At 42.9% G+C, this 27,738-nt stretch overlaps 1 protein-coding gene across 20 annotated transcripts in view; it reads left to right on the top strand.

Moving 5' to 3' along the window:
- RASAL2 (RAS protein activator like 2) overlaps positions 1-27,738 on the top strand; it is a 162,764-nt gene that overhangs the window by 113,637 nt on the left and 21,389 nt on the right. For all 20 annotated transcript variants that reach the window (XM_056497376.1, XM_056497375.1, XM_056497374.1 and 17 more), the window contains 6 exons: positions 1,811-1,917; positions 12,114-12,223; positions 20,805-20,958; positions 22,501-22,599; positions 23,396-23,950; positions 25,727-25,871. In XM_056497376.1, the coding sequence (XP_056353351.1) occupies positions 1,811-1,917; positions 12,114-12,223; positions 20,805-20,958; positions 22,501-22,599; positions 23,396-23,950; positions 25,727-25,871 (1,170 nt within the window). The remainder of the gene's footprint in view (positions 1-1,810; positions 1,918-12,113; positions 12,224-20,804; positions 20,959-22,500; positions 22,600-23,395; positions 23,951-25,726; positions 25,872-27,738) is intronic.

Here is a 27,738-nt window from a genome sequence, read left to right as displayed (position 1 = left end):
CCGGCTGTGCCTTCCCAGCTGCCTGTGCCCTCCCAGCCGCCTGTGCCCTCCCTGCCGGCTGTGCCCTCCCTGCCGGCTGTGCCCTCCCTGCCGGCTGTGCCCTCCCAGCCGCCTGTGCCCTCCCTGCCGGCTGTGCCCTCCCAGCTGGCCGTGCCCTCACACCCGGCTGTGCCCTCCCTGCCCGATCCCCATGGAACTCACCACACCGCATGTTGTGCTCTGCCCTCTTCACAGGACTGCTCTCCCTCTTAGTCCTTTCCCCAAGCAGAAGAAGGGTCTCAGTATCAGCAGCTTGCTTTTTTTAAAAGATAATTACCTACCGAGTGAGACACTAATACTGCAGGGTCCGGATTTCTTCACCTCTCCTCCTCCTCTATGCTCCATTTTGTCAGTCTCCAAGCATCCATGGAAGAGATGTATTATAACTCTGCTGAAATAAAAATCCGGTATGCAAAGACATCACAAGTAATGTTATCCCTGAAGAAGGCTTCTCTCCTGTTTTTTTTTTTTTTTTGCTTCGGCTCTTTGGAGGAGAATGCTGCTCTCGTGGCACCAGCTGGCTGTCTCTGCCCATAAACCTTATTTTTTGCTGCTGTGAATCAGGATGCACAGGGAAATTTTCGGTAGCGGAGGGAAGCCGGCAGTTGGGCGTCTGTTAATAGCCTGAAAGTAACTAATGAGGAAGTGCAGCCGGAGCGATTGATTGAAGAGCTGCAGTCCTGTGTGCTGCTGCCTCGCTCGCTCACTCCCGCCAGCCCCGGCAGGGGAGGGCGGACGGAGACACCGGCGCTCCCTCCAGTGCGAGTCACGATCCCCAGGGCCGGGCGGCCAGGAATCGGAGTTTGAGCTGCATCTGGCTCTTGAAAGGAGAACGGCAGGAGTCAAAATGTCACTGCCTAGAGTCACGGCTTGCTCCTTTTCTTTAAGGTTCAGAAGATAACAATGGACTTTCTGCTAGGAAGTGATTTTTTCCCTCCCCATGTCGGGGGGTGTTTTATGAAGGTGGATTCCTTAAAGTCTGGCAATTGAGCTGGAGATGGGCAGCACTTGTGATAAAGGTATCCGTATGCATACATATGCATATTTAGCTCTATATAAAAATGCATATATGTGTGTTTGTGGAGAGATTTTTAATGCTGTGTGGAGTTTGTTAGCTATGATTTCAGTATTTGTACTAGTCAAAGACATCAGTGCAGCTTTTATGAATATTCGTGCTCATCAGATCAGTCTGCATGGATTTAAGATGCCAAAGTCGTGTCTTAGTAAGGTCATACTACCAGAACGAGGAGAAGTTGACCTGGTTTTTTTTTTTATCTGCAGAGATATATATGTCATATTATCCAGGCACTTCTGCTGGTTACATGCTTTGAGCAAGTAGTGGGATCATACATGACTGAACTTTGACCTTTGCCAAATTAAATTCAGCTGGGACTAAAACTGAGCTTCCCCGGGTCTTGATTATAGTTATGTTAATTACTGCACTGCTTCCGGAAAAAATTAGAGCTAAAAAAAATAGATTTAAGTTCTCTGAATACTGTCTCTCAAACAGTAACAGAATATTAAGTTTGTCCGGATATTGATCTTTGCCAGCACTTTCTATTTTAATCTCCTACAGTCAAGTCACATTTACAACCTTGTATCTGCCATTGTAGGTTAGTAAGTGAATGAGACACAGGTAAAAAGGTGGGTTAATTCAGCAGTTTAGTAATGCACTCAAAACTTTCCTTAGGCTTCTGTCCTACAAAGCACAAAGCCTGACTTTTCCCCACCCCTGGGCACCCATTCACCACCTTCTTCTTCTCTTCCTCAGAGGTCCCAGCAGAGAGATCTCCTCGCAGACGGAGCATCTCAGGGACCAGCACCTCTGAGAAAACCAACTCCATGGACGTTCCGAACACTTCTCCTTTCAGAGTACCAGTAAGTGTGCCTTCTCTGCAAAGGGGCATTTGTCTCATTGGATGGGAGGAGGAGATGAAAATATCAGTGTACAACCAGTCTGGGGGAGCCTGGGACAAAGGAATGTTTGCTTAATATTTCCAGTTGACCAAGAGGTTTTGCTATCAAGTGTCATATATTATCAATAAGATTCCTGGTAGATTCCCTAACTTGTTCCTTTTCATTGCCTTGATCTAAAGTTGCAGATTGAGAAATCAGTGTTAATGTGGGCAGTGACCTATATAAATACTTTTGAAGTCTCCTCCTGGGATTGCATTCCATATTCAATTTTGACAAGGAAACAAGTTCCTTTAGTGTGTGATAGCATTGAAATGGTTTTGTAATTTATTCAGAAGCTAATGAAGTTTCTGCAGGTGTGTTAATTCCTCTTTAACTCTTTGGGTTTTGTCCTGAGTTTGGTTGGCTGTGAGTCTGCATGAGAGTTGCTCAGCTGCAGCCTGGATTTTGCTTGGGTCAGTCTTCATGTCCAGAAGCACAAAGTCATTTTTACTATTAGACTGAGGACAAATACTACAAGTTAAAATGAGGTGCCCAGTAATTTTCAATAATATTTCTTCATGTTTTAAAATATCTTGAATATTACAAATGTTTTCAAGCCCTCCTTTACTTTTGGCAAGTAATCTGATGACTTCAGAATAAATCTTGCATCATGTCATTTTAAAAGTAAAATTAAAAAATGGCCAAAAGATTTAATGAGAGTTATTTAAATTATTTAAGGATTAAGGCTGGTCAGAGTGTATAAAATACATGGTGTTTAAAGCAGCCTTGTGAATTAATTCAGGCCCTTTTCAGAGTCATGGAATAATACAGATTGGAAGAGAGTAGATAATCTCCAGAGGTGCTTTCCCACCTGAGCTATTCTGTGTTCTATGAATGAACCTCTGTCACTTCAGAGATCTGCTTTCTCGATAGTACTTGAGAATAGAGGGCCTTGGTCTAGTTGTATGTGGCGTTGATAGAAGAATGTTCTGTTATGTCAGGTTCTGAGATTTTGATACTGAGTCCATGATCACAGAGTTCCAGAAAGGTTTCTGAACTCTGAGAACCTTCAAAAGTCTTACCCATGTCTTCATTTATAAGAAATTCTGTTTTCTTTTCCTTCATCTATAGGTAATAGCCCAAGCCTTTAGATGTATAAATCCATCATAGTAGCTTTGTCTAACAACTGCAAACTGTGTATCAGAAGTGTTTGATGACTATCTGTATTGTTTATTTTATATGCCTTCTTTTTCCCTCTTTTTGTACCATTCCTTTTAATGATGGTCCTATCTCTTAAGTAATGTTTTCATGGTTCTCTAATTCTTCTCTAATAGTTCTTTGATACTACTTAGCTCCCTTTCAAAACAAGAACCCTGCAGAATGCTTATCATTTTCCCTGGTGGTGTGTTATGCTTTTAAGATTCTGGCAAATAGGTTCAGGAAGCAGTACCTGGCTGCTTTTCTTGGGCAGAAACCAGCAGAAAGCTAGAAGCTATTTGTGCCATGTGGAGCTGGATTCTGCTGCTTTGTCTGCCTGACCACCTGTACACCCAGGAGCATAATGCACCCTCCTGTCCTCCTCATGGGGACAAGGCTTCTGGCTTTGGAGGTTTTGTTCTGAGTAACCCATTTATACCCTGTTACCCCTAAATGGGGTCTGAGATCACCCTGTTTTAAAAACATGGCAGCTTGTGAGCTGTTTAAAAGAGCAAGCTGCAATTCGAAGTCAGCTTGCATAATGATACAGATGAGCTCAAGCCAAAACTGCTGAAACCAAACACACTGTTAACTTGGTAGATTGGCACACATCTAACAGGTAGCTGAGAAGCTGGGGAGGAATCATGTTCATGCCTTTGACTGATAATAAGAATTTCCCAGCTCTCAGAAGGAGGAAAGGTGACTTGGGCGTCTCATGAAAGTCTCAGTCTTGGATCAGTGATCTGAGAAGTGCTGCAAGTGAAGGATGTAAAAGGTGCCTGTAATGGCTTCAAATCTGTGTCTTTGAGGCTGTCCCTATTTGACAGCAATTTATTTTACATATAAAGGAGATTAATAGTAAGAGAACTTGCTTTTTTGTTTTTCCACATTTTGTCACCTACGGTGCAGGTTGGAGGGCTACAGGCAGCTGCAGAATAGTGCTGTCTCAGTTATTCTTCCCTTGGCCCTGACTCTGTGCCATACCTTGTCTACTCACTGCTTGGATTTCTAACAGAAAGCAGCTTAAGGCAGGGGACAGCTTAACCTTCTTCCATCCTGATGGAAAATTATGCTGAGACTTTCATAATAAGTTGCTTTTACAGCTTTTTAAGTTTGTCTCTCAGAACAGCTATTTAAAAGCTGTCTTCTAGCATGTTCTGTGCAGGTTTTTTCCTTTCAAGCACAGGCAGTGGTTCTCAGAACAAGGCATCTGTTTTTTTAATGCTGCTAATTGGCATTGCTTTAGCATCTGGAATTTTGATTCATAACAGCATAATTGCCTTTAAGCAAACATTTCCTTGACATTTTTTAAGTAATCTATTCAGTGGTAGTGGTCAATGAGGGATTTATTTTTAAGGGCTGATATGTAAAGTTTGAGAAATTTTCCTTTTTACCTCCTGCATGGGCACTGGAGGAAAAGATATATGTTTAAATTTACTAGTGTGTGAAAAGCACAATTTCAGTTGTTACACTCTTCCCTAGATTGAACCACTACGTGGACTAGCATGTCCTACGTGTTTGTGAGGGTGCTGAGGCCCTGGCACACATTGCCAAGAAAAGCTGTTGGTGCCCCATCCCTGGTAGTGTTCAAGACCAGGTTGGTGGGGCTTGGAGCAACCTGGGACAGTGGAAGATGTCCCTGCCCATGGCAGGGGACTGGAATTAGATATCTTCCATGCCAAACCATTCTATAATTCCATGATTTATTCTGGTTATCTCCCACCAAGGGGAGTAAAGGGGATTCTGCAGATGTTGACACTGCACAATACATTCAGAGAGAAGAACTCTTGGTGCTTGTCCTTTCTTTTTCCTCCCCATTGCCCCAAATTTTCTTGTCTGCACTTGAAACTTTAGCCTCCATCTAACTTCAGCTGTGTACATTGATGTTTGACAATTGCCAGGTGTGTCAGGAAGAAATACTGAGAGAGAAGGGAAGGGCACAAAAGGTAGGAAAATGAAGATGAAGACATATGTCTACTCACATATAGACAGATATGTGCTGTTTATAGATACATATATAAGAAAAGTTCATGTTTTAATAATGGATATTATTAGACTGAACAAATAGGGAGGCAGAGGAAGCTGGCTCCAAGTAGGCACTGTGACGCATAGGTGGGCGAGGAACCAGCTTTTCCCTTCCCACACACACCAGGTCCTGGCAGTGCTTGGGCTCCGTGCATCCCGTTCCCTGCTGTGGCACTGTGGAGCCCTGGTGGCACTGCTGCAGCCTGACACATTCCCTCATTGCTCTGCTGTTGGAATTGGGTAAATATGGGACTGTCCACATCCTCAGACCTCCTACAGTGACAGGATGGAGAGGAATCTCTAAACTCACCCTTTCAGACTCTCACTGCACTCTCCAGTTTTGGCTCAGAGTTATTACAACCAATATGATTCATCCATGTCTGCTGGCTAATGGAGAAAGAAAGATGAGAAAGGGGCAAAGGAACAAGTGCTAATGAGACAGGAAAGCCAGAGCACAATCTTTGAAGTAAATAAAATGATTTTTATAGGAACCTTGATGTAGGATACTTACAGATTGCCTTCCTTGGTTTGTTTCTGGCCGAGGGTATAATTGAATCTATAGAAGTGCTGTCTGCCTCTTTGCTCTTTAAGAGTACTGCTAAATGGAACAGAAGACAATGCATCCAGCCCGAGTGAAGGTCAAAGCTTGATGAGATCTCGTGGCTGCCCAGCCTTATCTTTTATGCAGTCAGCAAGACAGTTGCTTCTCCAGAGCACTGCTCTGCTCCTGCCGTGCTGCCAGGGTGGGACAAGTCTGAGCTGTGCTGCCCGTGTGACCCCATGACATACAATACACATTTTTAATTCTGCATCAGCACCAATGCAGAGATGGAATTGTTGATTTGCGTTAGTGTGAGGCACCATAGCATCCCTCATGAAAAATGCTGTGTTCAAATCTGTCCCCTCAATAGAAATTTACGTTTTTTCTTCCACTTTCTACTCTTTACTTCTTGTGACATGTTGACATGTTTGTTTGAATCTGCTTTAGTTTTTATCACTTTCCTGTGCTGTGATGCTGAGTATTCTGTGAATTCTGTGTCAGAAAGCATGAATGGGTGACTGACTATCTCCAGGATGCTCACCACGCTTTCATCTGTATCTTTATTCTGGGGTAGTGCTGTTCATAGGCTCTGTAACTTTTACAATGTCTTGCTGCCACAGCAGATTTGTTCATTGCATCAAACTTTAGGGTTGCATCAGATGATGGAGATATCCAGGCTCTGACACTGTCTGGTGGACCTCAACAGCAGGAACATTATTCTCATGTTTGGTGTAAACCTAATTATAATTCCTTTTATTCTTTAGTTAATGCAGGGAAGCTATGAATGTACATAACTTTAAACACTGCTCACATTCCAGTTGTCCTTGGCTTAGTAGTGTTTAAATATGCGTCGACTCATTTTATTCTTCACCTCCAAATCATGACTTAGTCAAGTTATGCAAAGCTTAATTAATGCATCCTCTCTCTGCAAATGAGTCCTTCTGGCCCTTTTATCACTTTTCTTGCTCTTGTGTTTTGAATACCCTTCAATTGATTCTCCAAGTTCTGGTAGTAAAGTTCACAGGAATGTGCGTTACCAGTTTCTAATTGCTCCTAACCCTTTGTGTTATTTCTCTGTCCTCCCTGGCCCTTGCTTCACCTCCTAATTTAATATAGCTCAGTGTAATTAATGTGCTGTTTAACTTTCCTTCCGGATGATTAACAAGGATGTTAAGCAGAAGCAGTCAGGCCACTATCCCCACCACATCCCATTGGACCCTTTCTTCTACCTTGATACCTTATCACTTGTTGTAATTACTGTTTTTAGATATTCCTGCAGCCATTCCTTCAGTTTATGTTATGAGCTTTAACAAAGTTAATTTTTAATAATTTTTTGTAATTAGCACATGTGCCGCATTATCAAAAGGTGTTCTGAAGTGTTGGGCTGCTTAGTGGCTGCATGCCAGGAAAGGAGCCAGGGTCAGAAAATCATTGCCTGCCCTTCCTGACAGGCTCAGGTGACCTATTTCTGTTAATTTTTTGTCACTGCTGTTTTGTTGTTCTCCAGACAGCCTTTTTACCTTTATTCCTTAATTCCTGGATAGGAGCTTTTAAGGATGCTCATTCTATCTGCTGTTCCTGCTATGGGCAGTTCCCACAAGGGCAGCCAGGTGCTGTTCCTAGTTGTGTCCATGCTAAACACTTTGCTGAACTGGGATCTGAAAAGCTGATGTGGCCCTCTTGGCTGTCCGACAGCTCTTGCTTCTTCATTATTTTTTCAGTATAATTCCCAGTGACTTGGAAATTTGATTCCAGCAGGAATTTTGCCTGCACATCGTGCAGAGTGCATGCAATCTTACTATGCATTTTATTAACAGGTGTATTATCAATGTACCCTTGTTACAGTATCCTCTGCATTTCCTTGGCTTTCTTATCACTGTTCCTAAACTTGTTCCTCCTATTCTGCATCCCTCCTGTGGCTGTAGACCATTTTTCATTGGAAAGTTGAAATTGTTATCTAGCCAAATCTGCAGTGCTGTCCCATCAGGGGAAAAATATCTTTCCTGATCCTTGCTGTTGATCAGCTTGTGTCCTGAAGCATGATTATTGCTCATTCTTGTTATTTTTAAACCTGACTAATGCAGCTACATATGCTATTCTTCCTTATATAAACACATAATCCTTTTTTAATCTTGCTGAAAAAATTTGTCTGTATAATATCTTGTAGTGGTGAATTGGATGGGCTCATTTATAGATAGCATTGGGAAAGGTCTCCTGACAATCAGTGAAACGTGCTGCCTCTCATGTTAAATTGCCCTTTGGTTTACTTATGTAACAGGGTTCATGAGGAGCTTAGGTAATTTCCATTCTATTTGTTTTATGCATTTATAATCCCGTCTTGCCTTTGTTCCTAAAATAAATGGTTAGTCTTTAAAACATATCATTTGTAAATCCCCCTCTTGTCTACCTTTAATCAGTTTATACTTCTGGAGTTCTGTTTTGTTCTAGCTTTCTTGCTGAGATGAGAAAATCAGAAGAGTGATGCATTAGTGTGAAAGCTACGGCAGATTTACATAACACCACTCTGCTTTTATTGGGCTTTATCCTCTGTTTGTAAATTCAAACATGCTTTTTATTGTTTTGTGCCTGTGCACTAGCCACCTCTTCAGTGACATATTGCCAGGTTTTTTGACGAGTAGATGGTGGAACGTGACTGTTGTAAGTCCTTGTCTTGTTCTCTATATTACCTCCAAGGTGTATCTAGGGTTGTTTTCATCTGCTTTCCTACTGTGTGAGTGGTTGAGAGTCTTTTCAAAGGGAGTCACTGCTAATATTTTAATGCTGAGTGTTACTGGGCTCACAAGCAAACTTAACCTCCTTGCTAGTTAAACTGGCCTTCTGCTGTTGTACGGCAAGGAATAGTAAACTTCACCATTTTGCTGCTCATTCCTGGAATATCCTTCTAGTTTCATCTTTCCATTTTACCACCTGGTGACTGTTCCCTGCTTCCTTGCCTCCCCATAGCTTTACAACATTACTGGCACAGGACAGTGTTTTCACTTGGCTATGACACTATTTTTTTTCCTGATAGCTGCTTGTGAACAGCTTAAGGAATGAAATGCTTCATGTCCTCACCACACATGTTAGTGAGGAGGCAGTTCTGCTGTCATCCACAGTCACTTGAGGGTTATCTTTGTACCCATCCATTCCTTCCCCTTAGAGAAGATGAGTCTCATAGCTCTGTAAATGAAGTTACCCACCTGGTATTATTAATAATGCATTGCTGCTTCTCATCAAGAATTACAGATGTTCCAGATATGTTGCAAGACTCAAATGCTGTGTGTTTGTCCCCAGAAAGAACCAATGTAGGTAATGGCACTGTGTGTAAGATGGACCTTTTTTGTTGCCCATTTTACACTTCTTTTAGTGCTTTGAAACTCCCACTAATACCATTGTAATTTATCAATGGCTGATTTGTGTTATGGTTATACACAGTTTCATCCATTCATGGCTGAATTAACCTTTCCAAAAACAAGCCAGGACAATCATTATTTATTATGCATGGGATGCTCTCCCTGGAGTGAAGAATCATCATGTCCATAGGGAGCAGCAGTTCAGGAGTTGAGCAGCTCTTGCTTGGGCTGTCTTTGAATTTGTCAGACAGTTCCTGTGCTGCTCTGCTCAGGTTATGGACGAACAGCCAGTTGGCATCTTCAGCTCAAAGTGAGCTTTACCTAAAGCCAAAACTGCCCTCAACAACCACCACCCCTGGGGGTGAGAGTTTCTGTGCTTTCCCTGTGCAGCTATGAGGGGAAGCTTCCAACAGCCTGCTGAATTATCCCTTCTCCTGTGGAGATTGCTTCTTGGCAGAGCAGGAGAGTCGAGTAGCTTAACTTCCAAATGAGATGAATAGAATTCTCAGTGGGATTGAATTATTTTTAGATGTTGTTATCATTGGGTTTTCTTAGGCCAGTGTTTGATGCTTTTGGATGAAATGGCAAACCTGCCCAGACCTATTCCTGATGGCATGTGTGGTTGTGCACCATCGCTCTCTCCTCATCTCTCTTTTCCATTCCTGTTCCCCTAAACCTGTGATTCTGAGGGCAGCTTGTATAGAGCTCCATCTTGTTAAGTGTGAATCTCAAATCTGTTTTTCAAATTTCATCCTAGCTAGCTTATCTTACCAAATATTTTGTACTTTTTTGGTTAAGAACATAGTCTCATCAATTCAGGCACTTTGGGTTATAATTTACATCTTTTTGTCTGAGGATGTTTCTTTAAGTAGTAAAATTCCCAGTGTTTTTAAAGAAGCTCCATGAAGATTCTTAAAGCTCAGACACTCCATTACATTTAGGTGTAAGAACCGAACAAGAGTTTGTTATGTGTTGAAATAAGTATTTAGGAGCAATACCTAGACAATAAGAAAAGCAATAAAGATGTTTTTGTCTTTTTAATGGTGCAAGCTGCATTACAAATACTGGTGGGGATTTCTTGTCTATAGGAGTAAAAGGAAATAAAACTTTCGGTTAAGTAGTATTGTTGCAGATAGAAGTTTATTTTTTCATCATTACATCTTTTTTATATCGGCATTTGGTATTTAAAAGCGTTTCCTTTGGCAAATGGAAGTCGAAAAACTCTGCTCAGTTCTGGCACATGTGAATTTTTCATGCTGCTCGCAGGTTGTCCATCTGTAAGCACCAGCCCTGCATGAACTGCCAGCACAGAACAAATATTGCAAATGTTTTCAACTCTTTTGAGGATGACCAATAAGCACACCATTTGTTTGAATAATTTTTTGTCTTTAAATATGTTCTTACCCTATTAGGGGTTTTTTTTGTTTGTTTGTTTTTTATATAGTAAATTCTGGATAGCCTTATTCAACCCCAGGTAGAACATTTGTTTCATTAGGGTATAGATTATGTTCAATTAAACCAAGAGTATGTTCCATGTTAAAGCAGTACCAATTTAAAACTGTACAGGCACACAAAAATGAATATTCACAGTCCTTCTCTGAGTGGGATTGGAATTATTCAATATAAATACTTCTGGACCCCTGCTGAATTGGGTCAGCTTTGTCTTATTTGCCCTTAAGGGGAAAAAGCCATGTTATTTCATGTTTGCAATTTGAGTAGACTGGGAGGTACTGGACTGAAGCCAGAGTCCACCAGATCTGAATCCCTGTGGCTGGGTTTGTTACCTTTTATGCTGAGAGATCAGAATATACAAAAGTGCCTTTGAAAGTGCTGCACATCCTCTACTTGAATTCCAGCAATGGCCCCAAGAGAAGCCCTGGAGTATCTATTGATTACAGGGTTTTTTCAAAGGCACTTTTTCAATATCAGGACCAAGAAAAGTGCAGCATCATGGGCAGAGTGTGAGTGGTACACACAGCTGGAAACACTTCTTGCCTTTTCACAGTACCTTTTCCCCCAGCACATTGTATGCATTTGTGAGGTTTGTTTTTTGTGGGTTTTTTGTTTGTTTGTTTGTTTACTGGTGTTTTCAGGGGTTGTTTGTTTGTAGGGGGGTTTGGGGTTCTTTTATTGGGTGATCTGTTTTTTTCCAGTATTTAGATATCAGGCCTTTTCCACTTTATCAGAAGAATGTAGCACCTTTCACCCCTGAGGAGCCTCTGGCTGGCAAGAAACTGAAGAACAGTCTTAAGTGTAGCACTGCCTTCAGATGCAGAGAGCAGATTCCCCTTCCTTTGTTCCCTCTGTCTCCAGAGGTTTTCAGTACTTGGCTAGACCAAGTCAGAATTAGGCTGACCTAGTGTTGGCAGCACACTCCCATCGAGCAGGAGATGATCCCAGAGGCTCCCTCTAACTAACATGGCTTTGGGCTGTGATTGTTGGGTGAACAGTTGTAGTTTGAAGACAAATTCTTTGAAGATTTATTTTATTTTTAGATCCTAAGCAGATTTTTGAATTGAGCTTTGCTTCTTTCCAGTACTATAACTGATATCTGAAGCCACTGTTGTGTGTGAAATTTTCTATTCTGGCTAGCCAGATTATTGAAATTATGAATTATTTTAAGATGTAGCAGCTATATCTAAATTGAAAAGGAAAACCTGGCTACAGTTGTGGGCTCAATAGAAGCTTTTCATATAATACCTCTGTACTTTTAAGCTCTCCAAGAATTAAAAACATGGCATGTAGAGGGGAAATAGGAACAAACAGTGATATTGAAGATTATTCCTTATTAAATGGTAATTGTGGGGTTTTGGTCTCTTGTATAATAGTCAGAATCCATTTAAGTACCCCAGTAATGTGAATAGTGCTAATTATTGCAATTGGAGGGTCTCACCTCCTGGAACTGTCACTGACAGTCCAGCCCTGCCTTCCTTCCTGCTCAGAGGAATCCCAGTCCAGCCTATCCTGTGACTGGCATCAAACCTCTGTGTTTGGACTCAGTGACATTGCATTCATTACTGTCATCAGTTTCCCTGTTTCACTTCTGCAACTTCTCGTTTTAGGGCTTCTTCAGTAAGCGCCTGAAAGGATCCATCAAGAGGACCAAGAGTCAATCCAAACTGGACAGGAATATAAGTTTCCGTCTGCCCTCTCCCAGCAATTCCGAGGACAGGTAAGGTGGATGTGTCCGCAGAGCAAACACACAGCACGTGAGTGCACTCAGAGGAGAGCCAGCAAGGGGATTTATTGTCCAGCTGGCACGAGGAGGGGGCTGTGGGGCTGCCTCTGGCACGTCACAAGTTTAGTGTGCAGTGTACTGCTGATGCAGGATGGAAAACTGCTGCTCTTCACACCTGTCAAAAAGCTCAAGTTAAGCAGATGGACTCTGGTACCTTTTCCTGCATCTGTTTCAAAGAAGCTTCAGGCTTCCAATTTCATGATACAAAACCGTGGGATTGATCAGCTGGAGAGAAATTTGCCTTGCTGCATGCAGTGCTTGCCTGCAGGCCGGTGCTGTGGTGAGATGAGGAGTTGTGCTGGTGTGAGCAGGGTGGTTCTGCCAGCGCTGGCACAGCCCAGAGATGTGCAGTGCATTTCAGGCACACTGGGGACCCTTGCAGTGTTGGTGTTTTGGTTATTGCAGTGTTACCACAAGGAACAGATGATCTGTTTTTCAGAAAACTGGAAAACTCAGTAATTTCTGACCATCTCAGTGCTCTATTTGGTATGTCTTTGCTTGTTTAGGAGATCCAGGCTGGGAATGGGTTGTATATGAGGCAAGCAAAGGCTCTTGCACAGTGTTTCCTAACTATTTGCAAAGTCTCTTGATTGTTTTTATTTAGCATATTCTGCGTTACATTCCATGGTAGCCCAGTAGGAGAAGTAGACAGAGTGAAAAATAAGTTGGCCCGTACTCGAGGCCACGGCAGGCTTCTGTGTTTTGACATTGTTCCATGCATTTTCCCTTCTCCTTTAGCTGAGCTGAATTCATTAGTTGTATCTGTCATGCTGTGCTGCTTCAATCAATGGTGCTGCCTTTTCCATCTGAAAGGCAGACTGTAAAATCAGAGAGATAGCAAGGCTGTGGATGTTGGAGGTCTGTTAACATCAGGAGTTACAGAAAGGCCTGCTGCTTACCAGATGTGACTAACCATCTAGATGGCCTTGCTCCTGTAGTCCACCTGGGCTGCTTTGAGGCAGGTTTTCCTATAAATTTCTATTTTCAGGGTGTTGCAACATGGCTATAAAAGCTACTCAGTAAGCATAAACATCTGAAATAATGCCACTAGGTAATCAAGTACTGTTACTTTTACTGTTGTTTAAAACCAGCTTTGCTTGAATTTTTGTAATGCAAAAATTTCTTTGACATAAATAATCTGGTTGTCTTTCTTGAGCTTGGTACTCATGTTGGATACTTGCTTTTGTAGTGTCAGGGAAGCACTGTTGTTCTGGGAAAGCTAATAAATGTAGCTATAATTATTTCCTATAATCTTTGGTTTAAGACATGATGTTACACACAGCAAAGCTGCTTTCTCTTATAAAGCAGACCCCCTTCTACTCAACTAGACTCAAAATGAAATGTGAATTTTCTCTGATGGCCTGAAAGCACAAAAGCATAAAATCCTGGTTCTTAAGCACATTATGGCATTATTGAACATAGAGCTAAGTCTAAATTTACAAGAAGGAATTGCCACTCTCTCACCTTTTCTTTTCCCCCCATACTGTATAAGCCTCTCGATCTGTAGCAGTAAGAACTTTCCTGTCCTGCCCTGGTGAGTCAGCCCTTTCCTGTTTCAAGCAGGTGATTCTAGATGATGTCATGGTGTTACACAGGTTTTCAGGGCCAGGTTGACTGATAGCATCTCCCTTTTCTTGCTCTGACAAACACAAGAGCCCTGCCTTCAAAGAAAGTATTATAAAGCTTTAAAAATTAAAACCCTGCATGGATTAGAAGGAAATAGAGGCTTCTGTCATACTGTCTTTTCATGCTTTTGGGGCATTTGGGACATGTCAAGAAAGTGGAGATTTTATAGATAAATACCTCTAAAATTCTGGATAAGGAAGATTAGTTATCCTGGTGCACATCAAGATTTGGGATATTGTAACATTGCATGCTATGCTGGATGATGACAGAGGATGGATGCTGTCTGTTCAGAGTTGATTTAAAACAGAAGGGAGTCAGGAATGCTGTAGGGAGCAGGGATGGAGATGAGTTGCAGATTTTTTTGTAATCAGATTTTCTGTTTCAGCAGAAAGCAATTGGCCAGTGTACCTTTTCTGGCTTTTAACTTTATTTCAGTGCGTCTGAGTTAGTGGATAGGGAGAGAAGAGACTTCTAGTGCCCCTCTAGAAACATGGATCAGCATCCAGGTATCTTGTAGAAATAAATCCATAATTTCTCTGTCTGTAATCCACATCCCTCCTGTTACTCAGGTTGTTTGCCTGTGGTTTTTTGTACTTGAATACACGTGTTGTCTTTACAAGGCACTGATGTGGCAGGACTTAGATTGTGCTCCTTTGTGAGCCACGGCAGGTGGGAGTGAGACTCTTCAATGTGTGGTCAGTGCAGCATCTCACCAGGTTGCCAACAGTTCTCACCATGAGGTGACCTGGCACCATGTCACTGTAGCATCTTTCACAGATTTTCCAGCCTGTTTCCTCCTGCATCCTTCAAGCTTTTCAGCTCACACGTCCATCTGTAATGTTTTCTCAGTGTTCATATATAAAACACATTAAAAAAGCGTGAGAAAAGACTTAAGGAAAATTTTGTTTGAAAAGAGAGACCAAATTAATATTTCCAGTTTGCTCCAGGAGGAGCAGCAGTTCTGTTTACGGAGAGGGAGCGAAGATGATTGCACTGGCTGCATATGGTCTCGGTGACTGCAGCAAAGCTCTGCAGACAGCTGGGAGGGCTTTGCCCTGTTGGGATTTAGTGCCACGTGGGAATCCTCCTGCTTTGCTAAAAGTCATTTCATGGCATTATGAGCCAGTCCTAGCAGGGCTCGGAATGGGCTCTTGCAGGGCACGGGGAAGCAGGTAGCCATGGCTCTGGGCTTCATGGTCAAACGGTACCACTCCTCCAGCCACAGCTTCTTCTACTTTCGGTAAGTTCCTGCTCCTCCCTCCTTGCCTCTTTGCAGAGACAAAATAGCACGGGTCGTATAAATAATAGAAGCAAAACCTGCCGTGTTTTTCAGGCTCATTCTAATTTAATGTCCGTTTTCATAAAAAAGGGTGGGGGATTTTCACCCTCATTTAGCTGTCAGGATAGAAATCAGTGTTACACAATGCGCTATTAAGGCTTGACTCACTCCCAGTTTGCATTCATTCAGCATATCTATTCCTATCAACACTGGAGTGTGGGGAAAGGGGTGTGGAGTGGTTTGTTTCTGGAGGGATGCCTCACTTGTGATTTGGTGAACATATTTCTTTCAGCAGTTGTTTGCTTTTTCACTGAAAACTGAACAAGACCCCAGTGTTTGTCACAAACCTTACCCTTTGCACTGAGCTGCTCTCTCCCACCTGCAAGCTCACTTGACCCCTTTTTAAATACTTATTTCTTAATGGCTGATGCTTCTTTGCAAAGCCCAGGCTCTTCCATGTAGTATTCACCTGGAGTTTAGCAGGGAAATGAAACTGAATCAATTAAGTGTTTCTGGTCCAAAACAAACCAATTGGAAACATTAATAGGAGAGACAGAGGAGAGAGAACTCTCCTGCTGTGAAATTCAGCAGCCTGCTTGGCTGAACCCTGAGAGGTGTCTGTTAGACAAGCTGTGATCTGCAAGGAGAGCGGACACGCAGGGAAGGGCTTTGCAAATCCAGGATTCTAACAATGAGGCTTTGGGTAGGACCTTGCTAGAAAAGACCAGAATCTCAATGAAAGACTAGAATATACTCAGAAAAACCTCAGAAAAAATTGCACCTGAGTGTAACTTGCAGATAAATAAGTTACCCTAATTTTCTGATTTAAAAAAAAAAAAAGAAATTAATAATAAAACTGGTTAGACTTGTAGAATTGTTGACCAAGTAATAGGGTGTTCAGATAATTGGCAGTTGGAAAATGAAGAGGGGTGTGGTGCAAAAAAATGAGCGTTTGGACAGGGAAAAACCTGGTGCTGGAGCACGAGCAGAGCACGGGTGAATGGCAGGTGATGCTGGAGACGGTAGGGTCCTGTTCCACAGGGCTGGGAGCTGGGATAACAGCAGAAAGTTCTCTGCATTGCAGTCCAGGCTCTCTCCTGTCACTTTGCAGAGTGGCTAAGTATTGAATTCAACTTTCTGCTCTCAGGGAGTGTCTCCCAGCACATGGGGATTGCTGGAATTATTTGAAGCGTGCAGATGAACAGCTTGGTGTAACGCCAGCTGGAGACTTGGCTGTAACTGGGTGCTTGGGCTGAGTTCTTTCCTTTCACACCAGTTTGGTAAAGTTCATTTTTAAACTTTTTTTTTTTTTTTTAAATCTTTTGGATTATTGATGTCCACAGGCTTGTTTTACAAGTAATATAGTGCTCTCCTGGGTAAGCTCGGTAATTGAAAGTCTTTTGTGCCTTGTAGGTTGGCTTTTAAATAGGTCAAAATCAGCAGGAGACCTTCATAACCAGAGCAATTAGGATTTTAACGCTTTATTCTACATGCTTTATAGACAGTTGAATATAATAGAACTTTGCTAATAAGCTGCTGTGCCATGGGCAGCCACTGAAAGCCAAAGGTTTCCAGTTCTCGGCTTACAACTGAGATTTTCCTGTCATGGAAAATTACTGAATTATGGTGTGCAAGGAGAGAGGGTCAGCTTGGGGCTGGGCCAGCAAGATGGGGTGGTTGGAGAGCTCTTTTTCAGTGGCTGTCGCAGGCTACTGCCAGGTCAGTGGTTTAGGGCATTGTCTGGGCTCTGATTTACAAGGAAATGATGCAGCTCTGAAGATCAGTACTCCAAAACATTTGAAAAGAGGTGAGAAGTTTAAAATGTTCCTGACATGCTTCTCCTCTGTCTGTTTCTCCTATGGGAAAGAAGTTATGGAAAACTGTAAGAATTATTTGGTGCTTTGGTAACTGTTTGAATTCCTACGTAGTTCCTTTGCAATCTCTGTTGCTAACAGGCATAGATAGAAAAAGCAAGAGGATAAAAAGTTGATCGTGGGAGGTTAGTTGTAATTTAAAACAGGATTTGTGTTGTTAATGGAGCTGTTTAACAGAAACAGATTTGTGCAAAGAACCCTTCCCCCACTTTTTGCATGTGTGATCTTCCTGTTTACAGTAATCTGCTTCCCTGGGATTACCTCTCTGCTGACAGAGTCTGAGCAATACTCATTTTCCCAGTAGCTTCCTACCTAATACAGGAAGGACCCTGTTAATCCTGCCCCTTTGCTGGACACTGGGACATTAATTAGTGGCATCTATGCCAAAAGGAAGCCAGCAAGCAATTTTCTTGTTACAGATTCAGCATATTAGATGAGGCCTTAAAGGAGCAGAGAAGTATTATTTCTGCAAAATTATTGCCTGTATTGATTGGGATGCTGCTGATATAGGCACAAGTGAAAGATTTCTTTGCAGATCTATCAATAGATGAAATCTATACTGTGGTGCTCACAAATGTGTGTAGTTGTTTTTGTAAATGCATGTGGTTGCATCTAACCAACAGCTTTAGGATGTTCTGATGTTTATGGAAGATAAAGTGTCAATTCTAAGCCACTTAATCACTTTATTGAGCTGTTTTAAATATGGTAACTTCAAAGGAGTGCTGGAACAGCCTGACATTTGTCTGCCACGGGACCCTGAGTCAACAAAACTAGCAATGCTCTCTCCAGCTGCTCTGCAACAAACCCAGATGCTCACAGGCCACTAGTTAAAAGAGCAATAGAGCAGAAGAAATGCTCCTAAAAGGTGTGACTTGTGAGATGGGATGTGCAGGCATCTGCTGTTTGTACCTGCCTTTGCCCCTGCCTTGTTCCCAGAGGCTGTTTGGAGGCTTTCTTGGAAGATTCCTTGCTCTCTCATGTTGCCTTTAATGTCTGGATCTCCTCAAACTTGTAGGAAAGGACAAGGAGGAACTTCTCTGTCTGGGAAGGTCGCCTTAGCCACGCCTGCAGAGCAGCCTCCCCTCGCCTGCTGCCTCTGCTGGCTGCCAGCCCCCCCTAATCTCCTTAGGGGATGCTGTGCTTGGCAACCCAGGAGTATGCAGGAGCCTCTCCTGGCACCGTGGAGCCAGTGGGAGCACAGCTGACAAGGAGGGAGCTTTCCTCACCGTAGCTGTGGCTGCTCTCCTGGCCCCAGCCTATCTGCCTGGCACGGTGTTCCTCTGAAATCTGTAACCTGAGGCTTGAGGAAGAACTCCTCTTGGATTTGTTTGTGCCTTTCTTCCTCTGCAGGCAGGGTTTGTTGTCTGAGATGTAGCAGAGAGCAGGAGGTCTGGAGGGAAGGGCTGTGCCATGTGGCGCCGCTATGATCTGGGGATGCTCTGCTCAGTGGCTGTACAGTTGTTTCGTGTAGGTCTGCTTGCCTTGCCTTGCTCCAAGCGCTGCCTCTGCTTAATTGGAATTTGCAAAATATCTTTTTTTTTTTTTTTTTCTACTTTCTTCGGTAATTATTTCCCTTTTCCTCCTCTTCCCCCTCTTTGTGTTCACTCCATGCTTTCTTCCACTGACCGGGAGCTGGCTGCAGGCTCCCTGTACTTTGTAAGGACAGGAATTGCTCAGAGTTTGAGGCAGGGACAGAAGCCAAGTGACCTCAGCAGTGCTTTCTTGAGAGGAGAAATTAGAGAGGATTTTGCAGAGATGACATTAAAGTGGCGTATTGTGGTGTGTTTATTTTAGACTTGCCCTACCTTAGCTGCAGCGAGTGCTCAATTATACATGGCTGAGGTTTGGGTTTGCGTTGGTTCAGCTGCTGCTGGAACCTGTTAGAACAAAGCACAGCGCAGCCAACGCTCCTACCGGGACTGCTGCTTTGCATCTGAAATCAGTGTCTTTGGAATATTCCTTCCTTCAAAGGGTTTTGCTGCCTGAACTTAGGTCATTCAGTATATTAAATGGGAACAAAGTTTTCCCTTACTGTTTAATAAATCTTACTGTGTGTGAATCTGCTCCAATACCTTCAGTGTTTCTTTCCATACAAAAGAGCAGCCAGGTGAACTCTGCTTGTTACATTGCTTATATCCTTTGTGGTACCCAAGGTTTTGTTAAGCAGCTTTATTAAGATGCCTTTTCCAAATGTTTGGGGGGGTTTTACCTCTGAGTTCCCCTATAGAACTGCTCACAGGTAGGAGGAGTTTGATTTTGCAAAGGATAAAGAAAGTGAGGAACTTCTTTTTTTTTTTTTTTTTTTTTTTTAACATGTGAGAGAAGTATACAAAAACTAATTATTTTTCAGAATTAGGGAAGCTGATAGAGGTAGCTCTGTTTTTCTTTCCTCTATAAATAGCATTTTCTAACATTTTCCATTTGATACTGGGAATTGAATCAAAGAGGAAATACTGTGAGGATGAACACAGGAGCACTCTCTGAGTGATCTGCTGAGAGCTGATGTCTCTCTACTTCCACATCTGTTCCTTGTGCCCAGTCACACTTGCTAGATGGGCAGCCATATTTATGGACTCGGCTCCAGGGATCACTGAACACTTCAATATCCTAACAAAATCTAGACTCTGCTAAGTTGGGACTCTGTGCTTTTCCTCCTTGTTGGTCAGCTGTGAAGGATTTGACTGAATTCCTGCCACAGGAAAAATAATATGTGTCTGCACATGATGTTTACCTTGAAATGCGAGTTGTGCCTCAGGTGTTATATGACTGTTGCAGAAGCCTCTAGGGCAGGTGTCAGTTTGGAGGCAGAAGGAGCAGAGGTGAAGCCACATCACCTTTAAATTGGGCATGTTTGACAGCAGAGCTCCCCACTATGCACAAATGTTGTATTAAATTATATTGGGAGAGTACAGAAAGGGTTAAAACATTGGATAATGTCACTGTTGATTGCCAAAAGTTGTGGCATAGTGGAGGGAGGGAAATGTCTTTGAGAAGTGTTCAAGAACTGGTGGGGACAAAGAGAAAACTGCCTTGATAAAAAGATGCTGTGAATTTGGGAGATTTCAGCTCTGGTGGAGCTCAGGGATTTACAGGACAATCAGCAGGAAAGGAGAAGAATATATGTTAGTGAGAAGTTAAAAGGAAAAAAAAAGTATCAAAAAAACTGAAAATTCAAGCTGGAAGAAGCAGCTGAAATAGAAAATGCAAAAGGACTGATTTGTGCAATCGTGAAGTGGGAAGGAATTTGTGTATTTGACATTAGTGAAAAGATTTTTTATCTTAAAAATCAAGTGTATTGTGGAGGGTCATTTGCTCTAATGAGTAATCCTCATTCTGCATTGGTTACACATTTAGGATCCATATGCTCTTTGCTGCTAATACACAACATCTGTCTACTAATCTAGCTAGTAATAAGTACTTTCAGTATTACATCCAAAGCTACCTATAGGCTTTTCTTAAATTTCAGCAGCTAAGTTCTGAATTTTTTGCTGTTGTTCTTTCACTGACAACTTGGCAGCTATAATTTCTAGGTCAGTGGGAATGGACTTCCTAGGCTGGATATTCCCTTGGGAGTCTGGGGTTACTGGCCTAATGTTATTTTCATAAGGTTTGCAGACTAATTGTAGAAATTGCTCTGAATAAGCACCGAGACAAGCTGCAGCTTTCTCTGGGATCTTGCCAGCTCTTTTTGGTAATTGTGAGAAAAAAGACATTTCCTTTCCTCCTTGTCCTACAGACCACGTGAGCTGCCCAAGCTGAAGGAGTCCCGTTCCCATGAGTCTTTACTGAACCAGAGCAGTGCCGTAGAGACTCTGGACTTTACAGCAGAAGAAGGAGTCATTGTCAAACCACTTCACAGCAGCATCCTTGGACGAGACTTCTGCTTTGAGGTAGGGACAGGCTCCAAACAGGCAGCTGCCAGTCCCGCTGAGCCCTTGGAGAGCACTGCTCCAGGACTTGGGGACTGAAAAACAGAATAGCAGCTGCTTCTGTGCTGAGGTTTGGGTGGGGGCTGTTGAGCCACCATGTGACTTTTAAAGTCCTTGAGGCTAATGGCATCAGTCACTGAGCAGAGAGAAATCTTTTTCAATTACCTGGTCCTCTAATTGAAAAATCTCTTCAGTTTGATAAATGTCGAAGCATTTGTAGTGTGCATGCAAATATATGGTTGATACATACAGCACAATGGCCATGCAATAGTATGTACATTAGCTGTGTGTTCGCCCTCTCCAAATTCACCTAAAATTTAATTTAGAAAATTTACTGTAACCAAGAAATGAGATTTCCAGTCAGAGCCCCTTTCCATTAGCTCAGTGCTCTCCAGTTGCCAGAGGAGAAGCTTCAGTGGCTGTGGACGTGTCCATTGCACCGCAGAGCAGGATCCAAGGATCCCTTTGCTGTTTCAGCAGAGGCTGCAGGCTGTGGCTCCGAGATCTGCTCCCAGAACAGGCAGAAGCCGTGTGTGTAAGCACAGTCCTACCATCACAGCTCCAACAGTGCAGCCATGTGTGTTTGGGTGCAGCTGAGGCCACGTCACCTGTCATGGCAGGGGCAGGTCACTCTGTCTCCAGCAGGATTAGTCAGATGTGTTTAAACTTCTGGAACAAAGATCTGTTTACAATCTGTAAAATTCTGGCAGTAAACCTGCGTATCAGGCTCTGGTCCCTCTGGATGCATCCAGAAATTGTTCCTGTTTGCTTCAGCCTCATTCTTCTGGTTGGAAGCACTTTGCAGCTTGCTTAGGCTTGGGGAGTTGGGTGGAAAACACTGGCAACAACTTAGTTCTGAGGCTGTTGCCTCAAACTGCTTTGTAATTGTGAGCACAAATGAATGGAAAGAGTAAATGAGGCTTGTCAGGCCACATAAGAGGAGAAGAAACCAAGGTGGTTCCCTAGTAGGGGAAAGCAGAGCTGGCAGGGCTGGAGCAGAGCACAACTCCCTCAGTTTGTTTAGGCTGTTGCTGTCAAATATTTTGTATTTACAGAAGTCATCATGTCCAGTGTGTTTGCCTTATGTTAATGCATTGTCAGTTCTATCTTTTACACTGTTAGTAACCAAATCATCTGCCCCTGGGCCTTAACAGGGAAATCGGCAAGCTTTAATAGCCACAGATCAATTAACAACTGTTAAAAAATAAAGATTGACTGACTGATTAAAGCTTTGTTTAAAAGTCTTTAGGAGTAGCCTCTGGTGTTCATATTTTTACATAAATTCTTTAGTTTCTGTAGTTTTATAAAACCTCAAACTTCTTTTTCTGTCTGTGTTTTGTGGGCCTTTTATGCTCTCTGCCTTCTAGGCTGCTGTATTTTTACCTCCCTTTTTCATATTTACTTTTATTACTCAAGCACTGTTTATCTTCCTCCTTGCTTTTTGCAGCCTCTTCCATGTCTTCTAAGCTTGCCTGAACTCAGTCTGTCACTTATTTGTTCCAGGTAACCTACTCCAAGGGCAGTAAATGCTTCAGTTGTTCTTCTGCAGCAGAGAGGGACTGGTGGATGGAAAACATACGCAGACTATCGCAGCCAATGAAGGTAATAGAAACTGCAAAAATAAGATTAGTGAGGGAATGGAGGTGGTATGATTGGATTTTAGTCCAGTGTACCAGGGCTTGCCACAGATGCATCCTCAATTAATTTAGTCTGGGGAGCCGTCCGCTCATCCGTGTGTCTAAAGCTGCCATGTGCTATTCCAGGGAGGGCAGTAGGTCAAACCTTTAATGAGTAAATACACACCAGCGTGCTTCCCCATCCCTGCCCCACTGCCAGCTTGGGATGCAGGCTGGATTTCTGAAGCCATGTACCTGGGAGAGATGGGGCATGGCTTCATAAGGGTCATGTTTTAATCTAGGGGCAGAGATAGGGTGGGAACCCAAAAAAAACAACATTAAACAAATTGGAGCCAGAGTGAGACAGGGAATCAAGTTACAGATCAGCTGGAAATATCTGATAATTCACTCCACAGCTGCCATCCTACCTCCCAGGGACAGGCTAACAGTGCTCTGGGATTCCTCATCAGTCTGGCAGCTTTGGACAGGCTCTTGTGCAGAGTGTTTGTTTTTCTAAAGCATTTCAAATACAGCTTTTGAAGAAGAAAAATATTCTAGTCCCCAACACTCTTGATATACAAAAGACAGCCTTTTGTCTCTGTTTTAGAAAATGTCCAGTTTTCTAGAGATTCTGATTCTCCCTGGATCAGACAATCTGATTCTGAATTCTGACTCTGTCCTTACCTCAGACAGAAAAGGCAGCCCTTTCCTGCTGCTTTAGAAGATGAAATATTCAACTTTCAGGGGTTTTGAATCAAAACCAATATCTTTCTTCCACACAGGACAATAGCCGTCGAGCTGAAAACGTGCTTCGCCTCTGGATCATAGAGGCCAAGGACCTGACCCCCAAGAAGAAATACTTCTGTGAGCTGTGCCTTGATGACACCCTCTTTGCCCGTACCACCAGCAAAGCAAAAGCAGATAACATTTTCTGGGGAGAGCACTTTGAGTTCTACAATCTCCCACACGTTCAGAGCATCACAGTTCACATCTACAAGGACGTGGAGAAGAAAAAGAAAAAGGACAAGAACAATTACGTGGGCCTGGTCAACATTCCCACGGCCAGCGTGACCGGTCGCCACTTTGTGGAGAAATGGTACCCAGTCAGCACCCCTACAGCCAACAAAGGCAAATCAGGGGGGCCTTCCATTCGGATCAAATCCCGTTACCAGACCATCACCATCTTGCCCATGGAGCAGTACAAAGAATTTGGGGAGTATGTTACCAGCAACTACGCCCTGCTGTGCTCCGTGCTGGAACCTGTGATCAGTGTCAAGAGCAAGGAAGAGATGGCTTCTGCCTTGGTGCACATTCTTCAGAGCACTGGGAGAGCCAAGGTAAGCACAGGTGGCTCATGTTGGAATGACTGTGGCTACTGATAAGGGATTTCTGGTGGAAACTGGGGGCCCATGAGAATATGTTGTGTACAAAGTGTAAGCAGAAGGACTCTATAACTTCATGTTATTCTGAAAATTAGCACCTACATTTGAGTGTTCAGGAACCTTCCCTTGCGTTTCTAAAATCAGGACATAGGTTAAGAGATAAGGGAACAAGAGGGTGCTAAACTGGACAGTGCTTCTATAAATAAGCCTGTGATACAATGAGCAGGGAGTGCCGGCGCTGAGCCAGCACTGAGTCAGCTGATCAATTGCAGGATCGATTTGGTCAGCATTTGAACAGCCATTTGGGGGATCTATACCAAGTTAATGGTGATCCCATCTGCCCCAAGGATGCTGTTAGGACTTCTGGGTGTACACTGACTTCTTCAAATGGATTGTGGGAGAGTATCCTGCAGGTCGTGGGAAGTTCTGGGAAGCATTAGCACACATTGATCTATCTGGCTGCTGCCTGCCAGGTGCTGTGTGAGTAGTGCCATGCTGGAGGCAGCTTCTGCCAGTGAAACCAGCTAGAGCAAGCAAAGCACGAGTCAGAAGGATAGAGATGTGGAGGAATGGCTGTAAATAACACCAAGGGACAGCCTCTTCTTACTATTCCAGAAAAGGTCCTTTTTTGCTGGCATAATTGCATGCCCCTTGAAAACATCTCAGGAGGGCTGGTGCTCTGTGACTGTGTGTGACAGGAACACATTCCTTAAGTTACACAATGAGAGAAGTTGGTAGCTCAGATTATGTTGAAACCCTGCTGGTAAACAGGCTCTGGATTGCTGTAGTGCCAGCTGCAACAAGTTGATAAATCAGTGTTTTAACTGCATTCCCGGTGTGTGAAGTTTTGAACCTCTATTTACAGGAGGCACCAGGTGCCTCAGGCTGCCATAAAGCTCCTAAGAGGGTATTTCCAGCTGTACTTCTGCTGATGCGGATACAGCTGGATGTTCCTAGTTTGTGCCAGGTGAAAAGAATTCTCTCAGATTTTGTTGAAAAGAAAGCAAATAATGGATTGAAAACCAAGAGTACTAAATGTCATTGACTGACATAAAGTTAACACTTTAATAAAATAAGTAAGGAAATAAGTATTACTGTAGAATTAAGCCCATATCAAGAAATTATTCTCTGTATCAAGGCTTGCTGACAGTTCCTGCCTGGACAATTGAATAAGGTTCAAGTTAAGCCATGTAGATAACCAGCAAGTTTTATGTTAACTTCTTTTTTCCCAAATCCTAAAGCACTTTTGGTTTGTGAATTTAATTTATTATGCCATTCTTCTTATTTAAATATCATTAAGCTGTAATAAATAACTATCATCAAGCTGCATCACTTCCAATTTGGATTTTTAAATCCATGTTTGTGTGGAATATTTTTATAAAGATAAGGATAAATTTAATAGCACAGTTTCTTTCAGCAGACAAAGCCTTTGATAAACAAACTACTGAGAGATTCTGTTCTGGAGCTAAACTGAAACACAAGCTGAGCTGTAAAGGTTTTTTTTAGAGATTTTTGCTTTACCCTTTATAATTTGTGATCTCTAGCATTCTATAAGTATAATAAACCCAAGAGGACCCATAGCTTTTTCCTCACGTAGCAGCTGCACCCCTTGTCTCAGGCTGGGAAATTATTTATTATCCTGAGATATCCTTCGTTCTTGGCTTCTGCAGTTTAGCCTGGCAGGACTGAGCTGGTTAAAATCACCTTTGCCATTTGACCTTTTTTCCTCAGGACTTCTTGACAGATTTGGTGATGGCTGAGGTAGATCGTTGTGCAGAACATGATGTCTTGATCTTCAGGGAGAACACACTTGCTACCAAAGCTATTGAGGAGTACCTCAAGCTGGTAGGACAGAAGTACCTCCAGGATGCACTGGGTAAGAAACTCCCTGTCTGCCTCCTGTTTGCACGGCAAGGGCTGCCCCTGGGAATATGGGATGGGAAGGAACTTCCTCAGCACTCAAATTGTCTCATACACAGATAGCACACTGTCCTGCTCTCAATGCCCTTCCTCTATGGGGAGAAGGGTGCTCTTTCTGCCTGCAGGAGTAGCACCCAAGGCTAGGAAAGCTCGATTTGATGTAGCTGAGTCCCTCTTCAAGTTTGTATTACCACGTTCTGTTTTTCTGGGTAACTTTCTTTTGTGTCTCTAGCCTGATAAAGAGGTATAAAACTGCAATTTTTTGTGAGCAATGGTGGTTGTTTGATGTGATACACAAACAGGCTTGAAAAATGGTTTTGACACATAGACAAGGCCAGGGAGTGAGACTGCAAGGCTGCCCAAGCATCCCAGGACAGGAGATCAAGGTGCATCCTGTCTGGGAAGCCTCTTGCCAGTGTTTATCCTGAGTGCTCATTATTCACTCTCATTAAAACTGCCTGGCCATCCTGTGATCTCCTACTCCATTCTCTCCTTGGGGTCTTCATACCCACTGTTACATGTCAGGGTGGACTCTGATAATTTTGTTACTGTTCCCCCTCCAGCAAAAGGTTCTGCTCTAGTCATAAGCCAGTGGCTGGGGAATTCCTGGCCACACTAAGATAGCAGTAAAGGGGACCAAACCCAGGCTCACTGTCTTCCGCAGGCACACCACAGTCGGGTTTTAGCAAATCCCCACAATCTTCCTTACCCACAGTTGCACAATGAGCCACCCACCCCCTGTTGTTTCTGGGATGAAGAAAGCTTTGGAAATTGATGCAAGAGAAACAAGATCAGGCCAAAGCCAAGTCCCACACCACATCCTTTCACAAAAAGGAAAAAAAAAGCCAAGCAGCTTGCTTTCCCAGCAGTGTCACTTGTCCTCAGCAATCCCAGATGCTGGCAAGGCATCAAGGAGATAGCTGGCTAAATTAGTGCTCCAAGGGTCAGTGTAGTCAGCTCTGGGATTATATCCAGTTTGGCCATTTCTGAAGTGTAATGAGCCTGTTCTGGTAGTCCTACTCCCCTGGGTGGAACCACTGAGTGTAAGTCACAGTTGTAGGCTCTCACCTGGTACGAAGAAACGAGCAGCCTGGTACTTTGTGCTGTGCTTCCCAGCAGGCTGAACATCAGCTGTGGGACCAGTCCATTACAGCTAACTGCAAGCTCCTTAATGTGCAGTAATTGCACGAAATATTTTAACATTAATGACTTCTAATACATCATTTAGTGCTGAGTGATAAGATGGTAAATCATAGGCAGTAGAGATGAAAAATGCCCCTAAGGCCGTCCAGCTTGTCTAGAGCTCAGAGCAACTTTGCTCATGACAATATCTCAATCTAATTCTTTGTCAGGTTTTAAATGTCATTTTACTCAGTTGCCCTGTTTGAAAGGATTAACAACACTATGGTTAGTGTTAGCAATGTAACATATCTGTAAGGGAAGAATCTTGTATCTGATTATATCTTGTGGGCCCCAAAGAGTAAGATTCAAATGTGTTTAAGGATAAAAAACATTATCCAGTAAACAAGAGTTAAAACAGAATTGGCTCAACGAAAGTGATGCCAGCAGTTTTGCAAGAGATTTAGATGCCCTCAGCAGAAATGTTCTGGACCCCATCACCATAAAAAAAAAAAAAAAAAGAAAATGTGGTGCCTGCTTGGTTTGCAACAACACCAAGATGAGGTTTGGGAAGGGGCTGCGAGGTGTTAAAGGGTGTTTAGGAAAGCAAAGGCTAAAAACAAACACCTTTTGCACAAATAAGCCTTGTGTTAGCTCAGTACAAGTGAGATCATCTGAGGAGATGAACTTGAAAGACATTAAAT

The sequence above is a fragment of the Oenanthe melanoleuca genome, chromosome 8 (assembly GCF_029582105.1).
Source record: "Oenanthe melanoleuca isolate GR-GAL-2019-014 chromosome 8, OMel1.0, whole genome shotgun sequence".
Classification (NCBI taxonomy): domain Eukaryota; kingdom Metazoa; phylum Chordata; class Aves; order Passeriformes; family Muscicapidae; genus Oenanthe; species Oenanthe melanoleuca.
Note: the sequence above shows the minus strand (reverse complement) of the source record. Positions and strands in the feature narration are given on the sequence as shown.